We start from the raw sequence: 19,081 nt of genomic DNA, 5'->3' as shown, positions 1-19,081 counted from the left end.
CCTGTAGTTGGGAAGTTCGGAAAAAATGGAAACTGTTTGTTTGAGAAAATATTGAATAGATGAGTTTTAAGTTAAGACTTGAAGGTCTGGAGAGTAGGGAAAGAACGAAGACTATGGGGCAGCCTATTCCATAATTTCGGGTGTAAAATACAGAACGCCATTCCGCCCACTGAAGAGAGTCTTTACTTAGGCACAACAAGCATGCTGTCATTGCTAGATCAGATAGTCTTGGCAGGAGGATATGGTGGCAATAACTCAGCAAGGTACTGAGGTGCAAGGCCATGACAGGCCTTGTACACTAAAATTAATACTTTAAACTGAATGCGATTTGCCACAGGAAGCCAGAAATGTTGATGAAGGATGGGAGTGATATGTGATAATTTTTTTATAAATTAAGTGCTCATACAGCAAAGTTCTGTACCATTTGAAAACGATCAATAACTTTGGAAGGTAAGCCACATAATAAGGAGTTGCAGTAATCCAGTCTGGAGGTAATAAAAGCATGGACTACAGTTTACTACAGTTACAGAGCAATATTGCCCAGTTGAAAGAAACATGCTTTAACAGGAATCACATAGATGAGAAATAAGAGTGGACCAAGAACTGAACCCTGTGGTGCACTTTTTCAATTCAATTTATTTATGTAGCGCTTTTCATAATGTTCATTGCAGCTTTACAGGAGAAAATAAGAAGAACTAAAAATCACAGCAGGGTGCATACATCACGAGAGACAGTAGCTGTGTGAGATCTATACTTATCAATCCTTCCGAAACTCTGCCTATCCGATAGATATGAAGTTAGCCACTGAAGAGCTTTACCAATGATACGGATTTCAGATAGTCGAGAAAGGAGTACAGAGTGGCAGACAGCATTTATGCATTTGGCATAGGCTTTTATTCAAAGCGATATATTGTATAATACATTTTGATTTTGACTATGCACAAGGATAGCAAAGAAGCACAAGGATACTGTAGGCACCTGAGTCAGAAACCAGGAGGAGATCATTAACCGCTTTTAAAAGCGCTGTCTCAGTAGCGGAAGCCTGCTTGTAACGGCTCATAAACATTATTTTTCTCCAAATGATTCTAAAGAACTTGAGCAAAAAATGGGAGATTTGATATTGGGCTAAAAATTGTTTATAGCGGTGTTGTCAAGGCCAGGTTTCTTAAGGATCAGAGTAATGGCAGCTACTTTTAGATCCTGTGGGATAACACCAGTGGTGAGGGATCTGTATAAAATAAAAACTAAAATAACACATATTCAATTACAGGGTCATCTACTGACAGTTTACTTTTTGTGTTTAACAGAAGAATAAACAATAAATAGATAAAAATAAAAACGTGTAACTCATTTCAGATGTCAGAACAGGTGCACTGAACACAACTGCACCGGCCCACAAGCAGCTCAAACAGTTTTGGGCGAATAAGGTGGAGTTACACGGGGCCCCGCTGAGCATCTCAAACCCTCCTCCGAGGAAAACAGGGCCTCACAGTAGAGGTAGCGTTGGGCTATTAAAGAGCCCAGAATGACAGATGCAGGATAAAAGAGAGGGCAGGAGAATCAGCAGGGGTGAAAGAGAAAGAAGAAAAGGTGAAGAGGTCAGCCGACCAACAGAAGAAGGGGAGGAAAGACAGAGTCGTACTTGAAAAACAAGAATCGATAAATTTATCCGCTGTTGCTTCGTAATACCGTCTCTTTTGTACCAGATGGCAGCTGATGTGTGGCCGGTTCCATGAAGCTATCATGTCAAAACACACTAACAGCATTTTCTTGAACAAAAGAAGGACCAGCATGAAAATGTACCTCAAACTTTAAACTGCCCATATTAAAATAAGAGAATAAGAGGAATATGTAAACAAATGTTGGCATAGTTTTTTTTACTTTTTTATTGTGTTAAGCTATTGGTTTATTTTGTGTCCATCATATTTGAACACAATGACAATTTGTTAGAACATGATTTAATCACTTCATGCACTTAAAATAAAAAGATTATACCTAAAACAAACCCAAATTTAAGAAGAAAAAGTGATATCTGTGTGTCTGGTGTGCTGTCTAGTCTACAAGTCTTCTATGATAAATGAGTGATACACTATACAGACATTCACAATCGCTTTCCACACAAGCACATTAAAGTACATTTCTTTTCAACAGAGGTCCCTAACCACACAATACAGCTACCAGCTGCCGTCTACACAAAGCATTCTCCAATCACAGCTCAACATCAGCACAGACACACACACCCAAGATACCGCTCTGCACACGCACACTGGCAGCTGTTTAAGCAGAGTTCTGCGCAGAACAATGGTTGAGGACTTATCACTTCACCTCCAATCCTGCATTAAACTTAGACAGCAAAAAGCCACGCGTTCTTGCATTCTCATGTTTATACACAAACACACAAAATTCACTTGACATGACATCCGCTCATACATGAAATCAGCAGATATTAAAACTATTGGAGATGTAAAAAACATTGATCAAATTAAATCTTTGTGACACCTGTAGAGCTTTGTTTTTATATACAAGTAATACGTGAAAACATCCACAAATAGAAAAGGTATAGACAACGAACACATACAGAAAGTGATTATTTATGATCATTACAAATGCACCAAGTGTCAATAAATGGCTTGCTGCCATCTAGTGACAAATTTACTACATTACAGCTCAAAATATGAAGATGTCAATTTTCAACACTTCATTAACATCAATGTATATGGAGCACCATTTTTTTATTTTATTAAAATGATTTAGTTTAACTGATGGAACTCGACCTCCTAACATACACTATTTCATACAATCTTTCATTCTAACAAAATCAAAATTTTTATTATGTACTGAAATTTTAGATCTTAAAAATTTTTGAATTGTCCTTAAACACCATAAATGTGATTGAACTATATAGTGTCTTTCAAAATAACACAAATTCCATAAAGAATTTTAACAGAATATGGACATCTCATTTTTATTTTGAGATTATCATCATGATGGATCACAAACATAGTTTTAAGATTAACATAATTAGACTTCATTAAAGCTACAAAGTAAACTGAACTAACTAATGGAGTGTGTTGTTCACACACTTTCAAAAAAAGTTCAGAAAACGTTCTTACAATGTAAAAAAAAACATGAAGTTATTATATTTTTGTGGAAGAAAATATTGCTGTAGGTATTAAAGGGATTTTCATTTTTGGGAGAACCATTTTTCCCACTAAAAACAAATTTGCCTTGCTAAGATAGAAAACGTAAAATTTTTATCTCAAATACACAATTAAGCGAACTAAGTTATAATTATTATAAAGCAGTGTTTGGACCCTCTATATGACCAGTCAAGATCTTGTGAAAGTAATGAAAATAAGTTAAAATAAGTTAAAAAAACAAGCTCAAACAATTAAAAGGTATTTAATGATGAATGTGCGAGGGGGATCTTCAAATTGTTTTGAATGTTATTGGACAGTGGGGTAAGAGGGGTGTGATTGGGGGGGCTTGGGATGAAAGAGGTTGAGAAAAACCACAGTAATAATGCAATTTATCCAAAATACAATGGTTACATTACACCCGCTAATGGTCACAAGCATTCCAGCAAGAAATCTGCATGCAACTGCACACATTACCAATGAACACTCTGATGCTTGTTGCTCATCATTAGGTTTTGGGGTTTAAATAACACTGTTTTGATGCTAAACAGGACTTTTTTATAATGCCGGTTTTCCGTTGACCTTTTCTTGCAGTATCGTTATAGCACCAGAGGCAAAGTCTCGTAAAACCTGCACAGTTTCCCTCTGCAGCTGCAGCGACTCGCGTGCAAACTCCTGCTGTGTTTCTGCTAGCTGTTGTATTGACTCTGCAAGAATCTCTAGTGAACGAGATACTGTGCCCAGAAGTGCATTGGTGGTATGCTGCTCTTGCACACTAAGGCTTGCGCTCTGCACTAAACGCTCACGTGAACTGTCCGTCTCCACCCCTGAGAAAAAAGCTGTTTTAGTAGAGGCAGTGGCTGTGGAGGAGACATGTCCAGTGTGGCATCTAGTTGCAATTCCATCCTCCTCAGAGTAAGAGTTAGTGACAGATGCCATGGAGGATGATGGGAGGTGGTCACGGTTATCTTCGTCTGAATCTACCAAATGGGGTTCGGGGTCTGCATTCAAACAATTCAACAAAATGTAAATGAAAACAATAGGTACATTTAAACATGAAAATTGTTATTTATCATTAATGAAATATATAGATATGGTCCGATTTGAGCCCATTCAATGTGTTTACCTCCAGATTTGAAGCCATCATTGTGAATCTCTGGAATCCCAGCTACGCTTGTTGCGAGAGGCATTCCTCCCAATTCCATTCCTCTGCCCGGTGAACTGTGGACTGACCCCACCCCCATAAACGCCCCATCTTCCTCCTCCTCCTCCTCACCCCCACCCTCCTGCTCATCACTGTACACGCGAGATCTGGATCTCTGAGTAGCTTCCCATGGTTTCTTGTCCAATTCAAGAATCGATTCCACTATGAGTTCTATCGGAGAGAACTCCATATTGGTCCGTGCCAACCGTTGAGACAACACACCACCAGTCTGCAGGGCAGCCACTTTACGCTTTGTGTCACATTTAAGGTCTGACCATTTCTTTACAACCTCCATGATCTCTCTTTCGCACTCTCCGATCTCATTAACACGTGCTGTGATATCTGCCCACTTCCTCCTCTTGACATCAGATGGGACGCCTGCGTTAAACTTACCTATGCAGAAAAAAAAATCAGTGTTAATGTACGTTTACCCATTTATCTGTAATTTTCTCCAATTGTGGAATGTAAAATAACAGAGTTTGGAAAATGTGATGATGTTTGCTTGTCAGATGTGGGTGAAAACTCACCCACAACAATGTGGCGATTCTTCCGCACTTCATCCAGAAGTATGTGCACTTCACTGAAAGAAAAGCGTGCTTTCCTCTTTCTGAAGCGCACTGTGCTGTCTTGGTTGAGGTAGGGCGAAGAAAGTGACATTTTTATTCCAAATTCCACTCTCTCCAGCTATGAGGTGGGTAGTCTGTGAACAGTGAAGAAGTGGCGATTTCATAAACAGCGCTTGTAAGACAGTTGATTTTGATGTGAAGTTTTGCCACTCTATATGATAATACTTCTATTGTGTGTGTATTTCAATCTAGTCTGTTTTCAGCTTTCAGATAGCACACAACGCTCAGGATCAGGGTTGGAAATCAACAGTGGCTTGGGGCAAAAATGGCCAACAGATTTTAAGGCAAAAAACCTGTGTCAGATGCAGCTTCAGTGTTAAGATAGCTTTTGTTGGTGTTGATAACATTTTATTTATGACAGCCTATACAGTATGTCATTATTCTGATTTAAATTGATTTGACATAAAGGACAACTCCTATACAGCCGCAGAATAAAATAACCATTTAAAATTTATTTTCACTATTCATAGGTTTGTGTTTACGTAAAATGGAAAAAAATAATATTCTATCAACTACTAACAATATTTCTCCCAAATTTCTAATGTAAGCATTGCTTCTATTTGAATATATTTACAGAAATATAAACTGATCAAAATAATAGAGAAGATCCTCTGTGTTTTTCGGACCACAAATACTGCAAAGAAAACAAGTTCATATTCAGTTTTAAGCAATACAACGGTTATATTACACGTATTTAGGAAAGGTTCTAAATTTTTATCAAAGTTGTCATGCGATAAATGTGTTTTGCTGTTGGATGACTTTATGTCAGTCCTGAGGATTGATTTTGTTAAAATTCAACTGAGATTGGACTGGAATGACCACACACATCTAGAAATGATAAACAAATGACCATTTGGATTTTACAGTCCATGACTGTATAATATTAAGGTAAGCAAATATAAAAATCGTCATTATGACAATGCCGCTGGAAATCAATTCCAGGGGCAAACAGTGCCCCTAATGGAAAAGTTAATTTATGATCCTGCTGTAAATAAAACCACATTGCTGTGAAATCCGGTCTCTCCTCTTTGGCATGTGGCTGTGTGCAGGAAGTAGTGTACAAGCTACTGTGTTTAAAACAACTAAATAACACGCATGTTATCTTTGGTGAAATATTGATTATTAGATCAATATTTGATCAGATCAATCAGATTAACAACTCACTTGATCTTAACTTGCGGGCTCAAATCAAAACACCGGTTCGCACATTCGTTCATTCATTTGCGATTCTGTTGGCTAACTTACACTCAAGAGCTTCTGTGTGCACATACTCTTTGCGTAAATTCACCAATATTACGTTCAGTTTTCCTCTTTGTTTGGTTCTTCGTCGCTATCTTGTTATTAAAACGAACACAATCCCACCCACACAGCACACAAATGTTTTACGAGCAAACGTAAAATAACGCATTTTCCTGGTTAGAGAATATACACAGATTTATCATTACGATACAAAGAATTTTACGCGTTCGGACATTTCGCCCTCGTCTTACTAACAGCTAACGTAAATTTCCACCGTCTAGCTAGTTAAGCTAGCTAGCTATTTATGTCATCACAGTCACTTTTCGGTCTTTTTTATCCGATGTCAAAGACCTGAAACGTCATGAGAAAGTAAAAGTACTTTATGACGCCACATGCATGCCATAAATACCTTAAAGCGGTCCGAATGTAATGCGTATTTTGCGTTGAATCAAGATATCCCGAAACTTCGTAGAGAGCAGCGCTGCGCATGCGCACTGGCTCGACTGTTCTCTCACGGTGGCGTACATGTTTGGGTGCAGTTAGCACATCTGACCACTCCCTTAACTGTGGCGCAAGTGATCGCTGTAATAGCTTACCCAACGTCAGCTCACTAACGTTTAATTAAATGTTCATTAACAAATTTCTGGAATATAATCACATCAACTGCAGCTAGTCCCCATGTCCAATATATTTGGGGAACAAACGCAAAGTATATTATTTTAATAAAATCAAATATCTTTTCAGATGTAAAAGCAAAGAAATAAAGAAAAAAAATTGTCACTTTCTCATATAATTATTTTAATTCAATATAAAATTTTGTTTGACACCAGGTTTTCATACTGAGCTTGCTTTTCATGGCAATGATTTTGCATATTTTACATCCCTCATTTGCTTCATGCAGATATGGCACCAACTGAGAAAAAGCATGGTTTGCACACATACATAACACCGTTTTGCATATTTGTGACTCATAATATACTAGAAAATGTCACAGCCAAGTTCTAAAAAAAGTAAAAAAAGGCTAAAAGATAAGTGATGTAACCCCATAGTCCCAGTGGTAGACCAAATTCATGCCAGTCTTTCTTTAGCAACAGGGCAATAATGTGAAGCAAGATATGAAGCTATGGACGCATGAAAGTAACAGCATGAAAGCTCTGGGATGATAGTCATCAACAGCACTGCAGGCATTCACACTACTCAGGAGTACATGGTCAGCTGCAGCCACTGTAAAGAGAAACATTTCCTTGTGTTAATGTATACAACTTTGATCGTCAGTAAAAAAAAGATTCATATAGACAAACAATTTCTATAAAAAAATGTATTATGTTTTGAGCAATCCTACAATAATTTATCAATTCCTTACCTCTTGAATGTTGACCTTGATTGTGCCATCGTTGTCCTTGTCAAGAGTCTTGAAGGAACCTGGGAAGGATACAGATGACTTGAATGAGTATCCTAAAATGTAGCTGTAATGCTTTTTATACAATTGTCATTTGGATAAATACATTAACATGACAACCCACAACTACAAGTACAAGCTTAGTGATAGGTTGCTGAATCGAAAATTGATTGATATGTGTATATGTCACAATTTATTTAATGTGCAATTTATTTTGTGTTCTGCATTCTGTTTCATTTTTTGGTAAACTATCACTATATCGGTTTTATACTACCAGAAGTATAAGTAGTTTTCAAGACAAGGGCAAATGACGTCAAATGCATGGATGCCAAACTAACACAATGCGTGTCAATTTAATCCAATTTGTACCTTGTACTTTTGATGTGATTTGTATCGTTTTTTCCCAACATGAGCTCAGTCACCATCAAACTGGTTTAATCAATCTGAAGGTATCTTTCCAATACAAAACCAAAATTGTATTTGGAAGCTTTCTGACTTTCGCCCATTTACAGCAACGCAACTGACTTGCAAAGTGCAGAATATAGCTTACATTCTTACATTGTTGTCTATGGGCGGGGATCAGAAAGCTCCCGAACCTCATCAAAACCATCTTAATTTGAGTTGCGAAGATGGATGGATTGTCAAACAACTTAAGGGTGAATAATTCATGGCAGAGTTGTCATTTTTCGGCAGAGTTCCCCTTATTAATGGTAACATGCAACTTAGTCAGTTCACTTATAAAAACTGACAGTTAATAACCATAACACTTAGATTTTGATTTCATGGGGTCTTCGATTTCCCTCTGCAAGACATTAAGCGACCAATGATAAGGGTCACAAAAAGTGAATATTTCTGCTCTCAGAGCTTTAATTAGAATCCTCAACTGTTTTTGTTTTTCTTTATTATGAACAAAAACCTTCTTGAATAAACTTACGGCACATGGCATCAAGTCTCACAAGGCAACCGATGTAATTGTCAAAATCCATGTTTCCATTCTCATCGCTGTATCTGCGAATAAGCATCTGAAAGAGGTGATCATTCAGAGGGAAACCTGTAGGAGATTTAACAATATAAAATGATTACGTAAATGGGAAAAAGAAATCTCCACAATGTGTGTGTATGACCACCAGGGAAACAAGGCTATTATATGTTAGACTATGTACAGACCCAAAATAAGTAAAGAACAAAAGAAATGCTTTTCTATTTGTCGTTAAATTTCAGAAAAGAATGTCCACATACATCCTTATTTTTGAAACCATCATCTGTGTATGCACTGTCCTCTGGAGGTCAGATTGGGTATCACAAAGACAGCATAGTGTGTATGTACAGGTCCACAGTCTGCAGGGTATAGTTTTGCAATCTAGAATGTTTGCTTGTGCATGTTAAATAGCAGCAGAAAGAAAAAACTAGCGTTACTCTTAACACTGCCAAAAGTCCATAAATAATTTCAGGCAGTAAAAATAAATCTTAAATACTGTCTTGGGGCCCCTATATATATGTTAATGGTGATTTATTAACCAAACCCTCTCAGATGGGGATGATGAGAATAAAGATGCCCTAAAACAATGTCATGGAGACCTATAGTACAATGAAGTGAATTCATCATGTCATTTGACGTGAGTTCTCACCTGCAGCTTGGAAGGCACCTGGAAGCTCATCTGCCCCGATAGTCCCTGAACCATCCCTGTCGTAAGTCTTATACACTCCCTGTAAAACAGTCAGTAGATTCATTTAAATGGGTCGCACAGTTAAAGAGTTTTTTTAACCACTTATGTCAATGTTTGGTTTCTATTCAATAATTTAGAGTTTTCATTTAGTTTTGGTAATAAACAATATTATTATGAATAAATTCATAACAATAATTTTGAGATGCAGATAACCTTAATAGCTCATTAATACTAAACCTAGCTTTAAAACCACACAAAGATAAATCCTCCAGCTGTTAGCGATTAAGTATTTTAAAATTTTACTCACTTGCCATTTCTTGATGTTGTTCCAAAGGTGTTTAAATTCATGAAAGCCCAGTTTACCTGTGCTGTCACTCTGCAGCATGAGGTCAAGGTCAAACATCATCAGCATCAGTCTCAAAGCACTCACACATCAAAGACAATGACAGAAAGAATGGCCATGTTTTTGGGACACATGTTTAGTGACCAAGAATATGTGCCTGAAGAGATCAGCAGGTTTTCACACAACTGGGCAAGATTTTAAAATCTTTTAAAATCAATTGAAACATTTGAAAATGCTTTCCGCTACCAATTAGAGTGAAACTCGCTATATGTAACAGATTTTAAAACCCTATCAGCAGATGTCTCTCCCAAAAGATCAGTACATTTGGCCATGTTTATTGCTGTATTCGTTAAAATGTGTGAAGTGTAAGTGTTCAGATAAATGTTAACAAGCTGGATACATCCATGACAGCCACCATACTTCTGCACGACTCAATGCTAAAGCCATCTGTTTTCAGATTTCCTTCTGCGTGAACATACAAAACGGAGAGAGTGAGCATCAAGAAGCAAAGACTGCACACATCACGTTACACACATAGACACAGCACTCACGTTTTTTGATGATTCTGTTGAGGATATTCATCAGCTCATTGGGACTAACTTCTAAGTCCTGCAACCAACAGAAATGTTATTTACATTTGTTATTTATTTATCTTTATTATATGTGCTTATTTATGAATGTCTGTTTGTGTGTTTGTATGAGACTAACATCGCCAGCCAGCTGCTTGAATACTTTGCGGAACTGTTGCTCTTCATCACTCTCATTGGCCTCAGCATAAGCCAGTGGTCTGCGCGGTGGAGGCTGGGGAGAGATGTCAATAATATCAGCATCTCTATTGCAAACAATCTTTTCTAAATATTTAAGAACACAACTTTTAACCCTTAACAATAAAACTTAAACAGATATCATGAGTGAACCATGAACAAGTTTCTACAGCACTCATTAATCTAGGTTAATGTCAACTTTTCAAATATACTATTGTTTGTAGTAAATTCATAATGTCTCATACAATTTATACAACGTAAAAGGTTAGGAATGTCTTAGATAAAGTAGAAATACATTTGAACCAATAATTCCTAAATGCTATATTGTACTACATTGTTCAATGTAGATACAATATACTATAGTAATGCACATATATTGTGCAATCATGATGGTTCAACATAGCTTGGGCCCAGTATGAGTGTATGCAAAGCAAAAATATTGGCGGAACAAGACTACAGAGATATTTCCTGAAACAGAGCATCAAAAACACCTGCGTAGGACATCACAATGAAAGTTCCTGTTACTTACAGGATCTGATGGCACAAACTGAGCAGGGTCAATGTTGCTGCGAAATCAAGAAGACTTAATTATGCTTCAAATCATTCCAGCATCAGTCAGATTCAGAACTCACAGCTCTATAAATGTCCTTCGGGGTCAATATTTCCATATAATGAATATACAAATTCAAACACCACCACATTAAGTCTTAAACACTGACAAAGTGAGCACTCTACAGGATGCTTATTGTACCTACAGATGAAAGAGAGCAAGTCTATGAAACATTCTCTCACCTGACCACATCAAGAATGCCTCCAATGAGTTTTTTGGCTAGATTCATCTTGTGGCACAGTTGGTATACTCAGTCTAAGAAGTTGAGAGAATAAAATGAACTGTCTTTAATACAAAATATCGGAATTTACAAGAACAGACCGAGGCACACTTGCCCAGACTCAATAAATAAACAAAAACTAATTGCTACATTTTTAATAACTCATAATAAGAACCATAATTAATTACTCCTTAAACAAAGAACAGTTTTTTCAAATGAAATTTTCTTTATCTTCAGCAAACACTGTTAAGGTAAATCCCTGATTAGGAATAATAACGATAACATAACAATAAACGTTAAGGTTTACTTAAATATTAGCATAAAACGGTTTGTGAATGCCCATCATCTCGGTGTTGACAGAATACTGACACACCCACTGCAACTATGTCACCAACCCACATTTATAAAACCTATTCAATGGTCGAAATAATCGCTGTATAAACTGGCCTCGTGTGCTCTTTAGTTCAAGTGTTTGTCACATATTGGTAGTTAACGTTAGTTGGTAAACACTTCTGGGGAAAGCGTTTTAAATGCGGAATAATGATAATATATTGCAAAGCAATGACAAAATCTATTTAGCAAAGAGTTTCCCTCGTAGTTTTCTTTAAGAAACACTCGTCGACGAACTATGTTAATTGTGCATAAATAAAAAACGAACATATTTAGATGCTTCGGTAAATAGTTGCGCAAGACAAACATGCTAACACGCTAAATAAGCAACCTGACGTGACACCGCATAAACCCGATAAAAACGGAACGTAACATTAATTAAAAACTCTATTTGTGCTATTGTACATGTAAACATATTTATAAACCAACCATTTATGAATCTAAATTAGAATAATTCAACTCACCAGTCAAGAGCTGGAGCTAATGTGTCTAACCTTACACTCGCCAGTACAGTGCGCAACTGACAAGCTACGACGCATTCCGAACGAAAGTTACGCAATCGGCGTAAGGAAACATTTAAGCACACAAACGAGCGTTCACAATTTGCCAGAGGAGTAAAGAGTGCCTGAAAACCATACAAGTAAAAGTACAGATACCTTGCAGTGAAAATTACTCCATTACAAGTAACTAGTCACCAATTGCAAAACGACTTTAGTAAAAGTCTTAAGAGTATCTGAATTCAACAGTACTTGAGTATTTTATAAAAATACAAAACTAGAAACAGTTGATTTGTTAGGAGATGCAATCGCATTTATTTTTCTTAAATCATAATAAAACTTAACACCCCAAAATTGCAACAAATCATGGTCGACACCATAAACTACGTGCATTACAAACACCCAAGTCTCATTTAAGCTCAAGTGCTCATAAGTAAACCAAACTCCTTCACAAAGGTCTCTTCAATAGAACGGATAAATAAAATTATGTTAAGTAAAATTAACAAGTCAAAGCCTTTTTGCACTGGACACGCTGGTGTGGGCCTCATGTCCAGCTGCAGTCATATCCTCTTTTCACATAAACCGCCAGCGATTGACATCTACCCGATACTGGACTCTTATTCACATAAAGAAGCCATGCTGACAAGTTTTAGTAAGATAGGGCAAAATCCACAAGACTATAGTACATTCAATGCCCTGTAAATGGCAATATTAATTATTCTGTATCAAAAACAGATAGGTGCCATGCAAAATGTAATGTGTAATTGCATTAGTCATTACAAATGTAGTGGAGTAAAGAGTACATATACTTGTTCAAAAGTGTAGTTAAGTAGAGAGTAAAAGTTGCCAGTATCTTTAATACTCAGTACAACTACAAAGTAGCCAAAAATATCCTTAAGTACAGTAACTAAGTAAATTTACTCCAATACTTTACACCACTGCTTGTGTAGAGAAACATAGTAGAGAAATACCTGACCATATTTCCAGGATTTTTAGGAGGGGATACTTGGCCGACTAGTTTGCCTGTCTGAGCCTAAAAAGCAGTTTTCTTTTTAACTGGCTTTACTAGAGCCTTCAGACAGTAGACAATTATGCAAGCGGATTTGGAACAATAAGTATTATAAAAAGCAACTTGATCTTGGTTGTGTCAAAAAAAAAAAGTCAAACATACATACACATTATATTTACTTAGTTGCAAAAGCAGTCATTTGCATTACTGTTCTTAAGACCTTGTTTGAATAAGATAAGACAAGCCTTAAGACATTTTAGTTCAGGGAGTATTCTGAAGTTTCTTAGTTTCTTAACTATAATACAGACATTTTAAACACTATAGCACCATCAATATTTCATGGAAGTACAGAATGTATTGCGTCATGTATTTTATGGCAACTTTTGAAACTTCAACAGGGCACATTATTATTATTACAATGTCAAACAATAAGCATAAATGCTACCCAGTAATGAATACCGAAGATATCCTTTGCCTTACAGAATATTGTTGTCACATTTGTGTGTTGCATTTTAAACACTTTACTTAGGGTGGTATGAAAGGTGTAACCGGTTTATCTGGTTCAAAGTTCAAGCAAGTCCTTAAGTGTTTGTCACTTCTTTCCAAGAAACAGATTGGCCCGAATTACTTTGGGAACATGACGGATGGTAAGCGAGACTCTGGTGCTACGGGACAGTGTGTCTCCCACCTGAGCCCCTGCTGAAGAGAGATTTACCACGTGTTCTGACAAAATATCCTCATAAACTCCTTTGATACCGTGTAGGTAGCTTTTATACATGTCATCCTGAAGAATCAGTAGACTTTGTCGCTGTGCCAGCAGAGTCAACATGTAACGGCTCTCTTCTGTTTGCGGAATTTCAGTCTAGATGGAGAGGGAGAGAAAGAAATTATGCATTTCTACTTGATGGTCAAACAGACCCTTGGACACTTTGATTTAAGATCTGTGATTTTTTGTTCTTCTGTGGAAAATAGAAAGTCATACAGGTTTGAAATGACAAGAGGGTGAGTAAATGGTGACAGAATTTAAATTTCTGGGTAAACTGTGAAGGGCCTTTGTGAATCAACAATAGGATAAGTTTTTTCTCTTGGTACCTGATTCTGATAAACAGGCCTGTAGAAATCCAGAAGTGTATGCGAGGCCAGAGTGATAGTGGTCACTGTGGGGTGATACAGTGGTCCATCTTCATGCGGCTTAGAGACAGAAAGAATATTACATGTCAAAAGGTGGATGGTAAGTGGTAACAAAAAAGTAATAACATAACTTAAATCATACGATAACTTAAGTTAACAAGAATTGTCCAATATCTTACCATGATTCCCTCCCCTGGCTTGTATTCATTTACAAGAACATGATTTGCTGTTTTTCCTGCAAATGCTCCAAGCAGAGATATTTTCTCAGTGTACTTCAGCAGCCAATCAGGGAGTTTCTCAGCAACCATTCCTTTGGGATGCGGCAATCCACCTGAAAGAAGGACAATATTAACACATCCAGCTCAGCAATGTCCTCTGAATACTTGTAGAAGTGAGATGATGTGATGCTAATCAATGATCAAGTTACAATAATTTACAAATATATATTTATAAAGGACATTTCTTTCTGGAAAAATATTAATCTTCAACGACACACATTTTTGATAACACAAATCAGGAATAAAGACTGTAAAAATGATATTATTATAATTTACTGTAATATAAATTTAATGATCCCGCTTCCGACTTGTGTGTGTGGAGTTTGCATGTTCTCCCCGTGCCTCGGGGGTTTCCTCCGGGTACTCCGGTTTCCTCCCCTGGTCCAAAGACATGCATGGTAGGTTGATTGGCATCTCTGGAAAAAATTGTCCGTAGGGTGTGAGTGCGTGAGTGAATGAGTGAGTGTGTGTGCCCTGCGATGGGTTGGCACTCCATCCAGGGTGTATCCTGCCTTGATGCCCGATGACTCCTGACATAGGCACAGGCTCCCGTGACCCGAGGTAGTTCGGATAAGCGGTAGAAAATGGAATGGAATGGAATAAATTTAATGATAGTGAGTTTTAATTCCTTGTGAACCGGAAGTTGCAATCGTTTTTACTTACGTATTCTGAAACATTTCCAAGTGAAAAGGAATTTCAAAGGAGAAAATTAGTGGCCTTGGCTTGTGTTTTCACTGCAAATTGATTGGATGTGTAAAAAAACAGCTGGTGCATTGGTTTTAAAATGAAACTGGCAGCAGACTGAAGGCTTGTTTGACTTGATGTGGCGCCACAAGATCCGACAGGCCGATCACATCACAATAAAAAGTTTGCTCTCAAATCGCACTCGCAGTACTTTGATGTTATCCGCCTGTCGGATTTGGCTGCACCCCATTAAGTTATACAGGCCTTGACATTTGAAAGGGAGGAGTTAACGGATGCTCTGGCCAAGCCGTCTAATTTATGTCATTTCAGATGGACAGTCATTGGTGATGGGAATTTTGATTCATTTGAGTGATTCGTTCTTTTTCAGTTTGTTCACCAAAATGATTTCAAAATGTTCAGACTCGTTCACTGATTCGTTCACATTTACATTTACATTTAGGCATTTGGCAGACGCTTTTATCCAAAGCGACTTACATTGCTTCATCCTATACATTTTTAAATAGGTATTTGCAATCCCCTGGGATCGAACCCACAACCATACGTTGTTAACGCAATACTCTTACCACTGAGCTACAGGAAAGCATTCAGTGACCATTTCGTAATATATTACATACATAAGTCAGGAGGTGGCGAAACTTTGTATCTTATATGGAGTACAAGTAATTCTAATAACTTGTTTGTATAATCGTAATGTATTATGCTACAATATATCATATTCTGTTGTTGTTGCGAACGAGAGTGACTCCACATGCTTTCTCTAATTCATTCGGTAAGCAGCTCCTCGTTCACGAAGGAGATGTCTGATTCCTATGTTAGATGACTGACTAGTTCAGTGAACAGGCGTATTCGTTCAGTAGCTCAGACCAAAGATAGTGTTTAAACATCACACATTCAGGGACTATTGACTCATGCTCAGTCAGTCTTTCACAGCAGAACAGGGATCCCAGAATTGGGTGCAGATTAAAAGTGCCGGACGTGAATTATTTCTCATATTTAATAAAAGCAACACGTAAACAACAGCAGTATTAGCAACAACGAACTATTTGCATGTGTTAGCATGTTTAAGTCTCATGAATGTTTCATACACTTGAATTATTGTAAATATGATTATATAAATACCTGCTTATAACAAACAATGCTATATTTTCATTAGGAAAAATACATTTTTACTACAAACCACAGTTAAATCATCATGTTTGTAAAATAGTACATTAAGGTTTTTAAAATGTGACTATCGTTTAAGCAAGATATTATTTACAGTACAACCTTTGTATTGGCATGGTAAGAAGACGAAGTACACAAAAAAGATGGTTACTACCTTTACTATATTAAAACCATGTTTAATTTTCATAAGTGTACATTGTGTCCCTTTCAGTACTTGTTGAACGAGAGACCTGCTCTTTCATGTAGTTCATGAATGAGAAGTAGCAGGTCCTTTCGTTCCTGTACGAACATGATGGCTGATCGTTCATGTCGTTCACGAACAAGAATCAGCAGGTACCTTTGTTCGTGTTCAGACTCAAGGGCGTATTCGTTCAGTACAGTCAACCTCTGTCAAAGCTCACAATCGAATTCATTGGCTTGTGCTTTAGACACTCTTTAAGAAGACGCTCAGAGAGATTTCAGTGAACGAGAAATATGAGTCAATGCATTTCGTGAACGAGAACGATTCATTCGCCTAAAAGATTCGTTCAAAAAGAACGATTCGTTCACGAACGTAACATTACTAATAGTCATTTCAGGGCGGTAGTGCATTTTCAGATTTTCAGATTATAAGGGTACATGAATTTAAAAAAGAAAATGAACCACATTGCTAGGCTATTTACTATAAACCCTACAATATTTCATGAAAAAATATGAGTTGTCATTTTTATTACACTGGGACTTTAAATTAGCGCTGTGTATTGATTTATAAAGTAAAGTTTGTAACAAACCCCAGTTCTGTAGCCTCCGCCCTGATAACTGCGTCCATTTGGGTTTAGGAGATGAGTATACCTTTTAAATGAAACACAAATATGTAAAATTCTGTCTGTTACATCAGTTAACGTTACGTATGTTACGATGCTACGTCCTACCTGCTTCAGCAGACACTCCTCCTCAGCCTCCTTAATGAAGTTTGGAATGTAATACACAGTCGGAGGAGCCTAAGTACAAAACACGAGGTCAATGTTTGTAATATATTCAGACCAAATTACAATTTACGGTGTTTACCTCTTTCACGATGTATTTTTCCAGGTCAGCAGCGATATGACAAGGATTTGCCATCGCTGTCATTATGCGAACGTTAATAAGAACACCTGACTTGTCATGCTTTAGTTTTTCTGGTTAAGTTTTTTTAATATACAGCTGAGAAGCGTATGGCAAGCGTAAGTCCAACAAAGAAATGACTTCAGTATTGTTCACAGTAATGCTAACATATAGTTAAAAAGTTGAAGAATGAGCACAAATATCTATTGATATGTAGCATCCACATAACATTCCTCGTTCACGCTAACATTAGATGTACAACTCAACGTCGCCGTCTATAGGTTTGGAGCGGTATGGCAACTAAAGGGGGCGCTATTGCATTGAAATTAACAGCTGGGAATCTGCGCATTCAACATAAATCCACACGAAAAGGGCATAATGTTTTAGTACAGGAAGTAGATGAAACCATATAGAAAATATGATTTGGGCTATGTGTAAAACATCTGGAAACCTAATGCGTTTTCACATGCCAAACTGTAGGGACCACTTTTCTTCCCCTCCGTGTTTCTCCAGCTAAAATACTCTCTCTCTCTCTCTCTCTCTCTCTCTTTTTCTCCCATCTCCCATCTTTTTTCGAACTCCCAATTTGATCCTGCAGCGCTGCAGCTTCGGTTTCCATGGCAACGGCAGAGCAAGAGCCACATCTTGAATCAGCCATGGTTTTCTTCATTAATAGTTATTGATCAGGTTTGATAATGCTAACAAAATCAACTCCAGGAGCACATTGCAGGACTGCATATGCCTTTATTACTTTTGACCGCTGGAAGCAGAGAGGAGAAAGAGCATGCAGATGTCGATACTGGCCACTGCAGTGTTTTATCTTTGTCTGTTTCATGTAGATGTGGGTAAACTGAGTGAGGCCAATAACCGTGACACATGTACTCCATAAGCCTGCATTAGTTTTAACTGATATAACCACATTTTCAGATATGTTGATCTCATAACAGCCCCGAAGAGTGTTTTCAGCCTGAATCCCTTGCTAGAGCAACATGAGTAAATATTGTACCATGTATTTACCTGGTTGTACGGGTGCGTTTTTGAAGGGAGTTTGGGTTGCCAAGGTTACGCAGAACTAGTGATGAAATCGTGACAGGAATACGCCTGTGTTCTGACACACACTGCTCAAAGCCATGCTCCACACAAACTTGTCGCCTTGACAACATGATTTAAGGATGAGATCCTCCCCTCCACAACTATCTTTGAAAAACAGACACCTCTAAGCTGCGAGCAAAGCTACAGCAATCTCACACATTACTTCAGCATGGCCATAATGCTGAACGCGAACAATTTTGTGTAATTCCAATGACCTTGAATGTTGATGAAGGTGACACAGCATCACGTTTATTTAAAATGTATTGCAATTCCTTCTAAAATGTCAGATGAAATTAAGCCATATGACAAAACATTATAGGCCTACTGATTGCTGTAAGGTGGGTGGTGGGTGGGGAGAGACCCCCCTCATAGGATTGTAAAGTGCTTTAGATGTACAGCAATACACAATAAAGTGCTATATAAATGCCTCATTCAATCATTCTGTAAGGGTTTTCAATTTAATATACAGTATTGATTCTGTATAATGTCATTAGTGTAGTCTATGAAGTGTACTTTAAATGCA

At 37.4% G+C, this 19,081-nt stretch overlaps 3 protein-coding genes across 5 annotated transcripts; all 3 read right to left on the bottom strand.

The window, feature by feature from the left end:
• Positions 1-3,386: 3,386 nt before the first annotated feature.
• On the bottom strand, positions 3,387-6,710 carry zgc:153990 (uncharacterized protein LOC768125 homolog). The gene is made up of 4 exons (XM_056746097.1): positions 6,616-6,710; positions 4,869-5,041; positions 4,264-4,734; positions 3,387-4,138 (listed from the first exon to the last, which is right to left on the bottom strand). Exons 2-4 carry the CDS (start codon positions 4,996-4,998, stop codon positions 3,696-3,698), a joined length of 1,044 nt encoding a protein of 347 aa, XP_056602075.1. The 5' UTR covers positions 4,999-5,041; positions 6,616-6,710; the 3' UTR covers positions 3,387-3,695.
• A 277-nt stretch (positions 6,711-6,987) lies between these two features.
• On the bottom strand, positions 6,988-12,136 carry capns1a (calpain, small subunit 1 a). The gene is made up of 11 exons (XM_056745875.1): positions 12,064-12,136; positions 11,172-11,244; positions 10,909-10,945; positions 10,324-10,416; positions 10,167-10,224; positions 10,016-10,080; positions 9,580-9,648; positions 9,234-9,312; positions 8,540-8,656; positions 7,570-7,628; positions 6,988-7,430 (listed from the first exon to the last, which is right to left on the bottom strand). Exons 2-11 carry the CDS (start codon positions 11,216-11,218, stop codon positions 7,404-7,406), a joined length of 651 nt encoding a protein of 216 aa, XP_056601853.1. The 5' UTR covers positions 11,219-11,244; positions 12,064-12,136; the 3' UTR covers positions 6,988-7,403.
• Positions 12,137-12,921: 785 nt separating this feature from the next.
• alkbh6 (alkB homolog 6) lies at positions 12,922-17,696 on the bottom strand. 3 transcript variants are annotated; one of them, XM_056747332.1, is made up of 7 exons: positions 17,431-17,696; positions 17,295-17,363; positions 17,154-17,214; positions 14,791-14,930; positions 14,416-14,567; positions 14,198-14,296; positions 12,922-13,967 (listed from the first exon to the last, which is right to left on the bottom strand). In XM_056747332.1, the coding sequence occupies exons 3-7, from the start codon at positions 17,189-17,191 to the stop codon at positions 13,698-13,700; spliced, it is 699 nt and encodes a 232-aa protein (XP_056603310.1). In that variant the 5' UTR covers positions 17,192-17,214; positions 17,295-17,363; positions 17,431-17,696; the 3' UTR covers positions 12,922-13,697. The 3 variants fall into 3 exon arrangements, with proteins under 3 accessions (XP_056603310.1, XP_056603308.1, XP_056603309.1); XM_056747330.1 differs by having other exon boundaries at positions 14,791-17,214; XM_056747331.1 differs by lacking the exon at positions 14,791-14,930.
• Between the last annotated feature and the right edge of the window lie 1,385 nt (positions 17,697-19,081).

The sequence above is a fragment of the Triplophysa dalaica genome, chromosome 4, assembly GCF_015846415.1.
Source record: "Triplophysa dalaica isolate WHDGS20190420 chromosome 4, ASM1584641v1, whole genome shotgun sequence".
Lineage (NCBI taxonomy): Eukaryota > Metazoa > Chordata > Actinopteri > Cypriniformes > Nemacheilidae > Triplophysa > Triplophysa dalaica.
This window is presented reverse-complemented; position numbering and strand designations above follow the sequence as displayed.

Bases quoted from the DNA above. Each gene is read 5' to 3' on its own strand.
- zgc:153990 (XM_056746097.1), bottom strand. From the start codon at position 4,998: ATGTCACTTTCTTCGCCCTACCTCAACCAAGACAGCACAGTGCGCTTC. The intron at 4,735-4,868 runs GTGAGTTTTCAC...TTTTCTGCATAG, and splicing joins GAATCGCCACATTGTTGTGG to GTAAGTTTAACGCAGGCGTC. The intron at 4,139-4,263 runs GTAAACACATTG...GTTTGAATGCAG, and splicing joins TGATGGCTTCAAATCTGGAG to ACCCCGAACCCCATTTGGTA.
- capns1a (XM_056745875.1), bottom strand. From the start codon at position 11,218: ATGAATCTAGCCAAAAAACTCATTGGAGGCATTCTTGATGTGGTCAG. The intron at 9,649-10,015 runs GTATCCAGCTTG...CTCATGCTGCAG, and splicing joins GTATGGTGGCTGTCATGGAT to AGTGACAGCACAGGTAAACT. The intron at 9,313-9,579 runs GTGAGTAAAATT...ACTGTTTTACAG, and splicing joins ACAACATCAAGAAATGGCAA to GGAGTGTATAAGACTTACGA.
- alkbh6 (XM_056747330.1), bottom strand. From the start codon at position 15,010: ATGGAGTGCCAACCCATCGCAGGGCACACACACTCACTCATTCACTCA. The intron at 14,297-14,415 runs GTAAGATATTGG...TCTGTCTCTAAG, and splicing joins AGCCAGGGGAGGGAATCATG to CCGCATGAAGATGGACCACT. The intron at 13,968-14,197 runs GTACCAAGAGAA...CTCTCCATCTAG, and splicing joins GGCCTGTTTATCAGAATCAG to ACTGAAATTCCGCAAACAGA.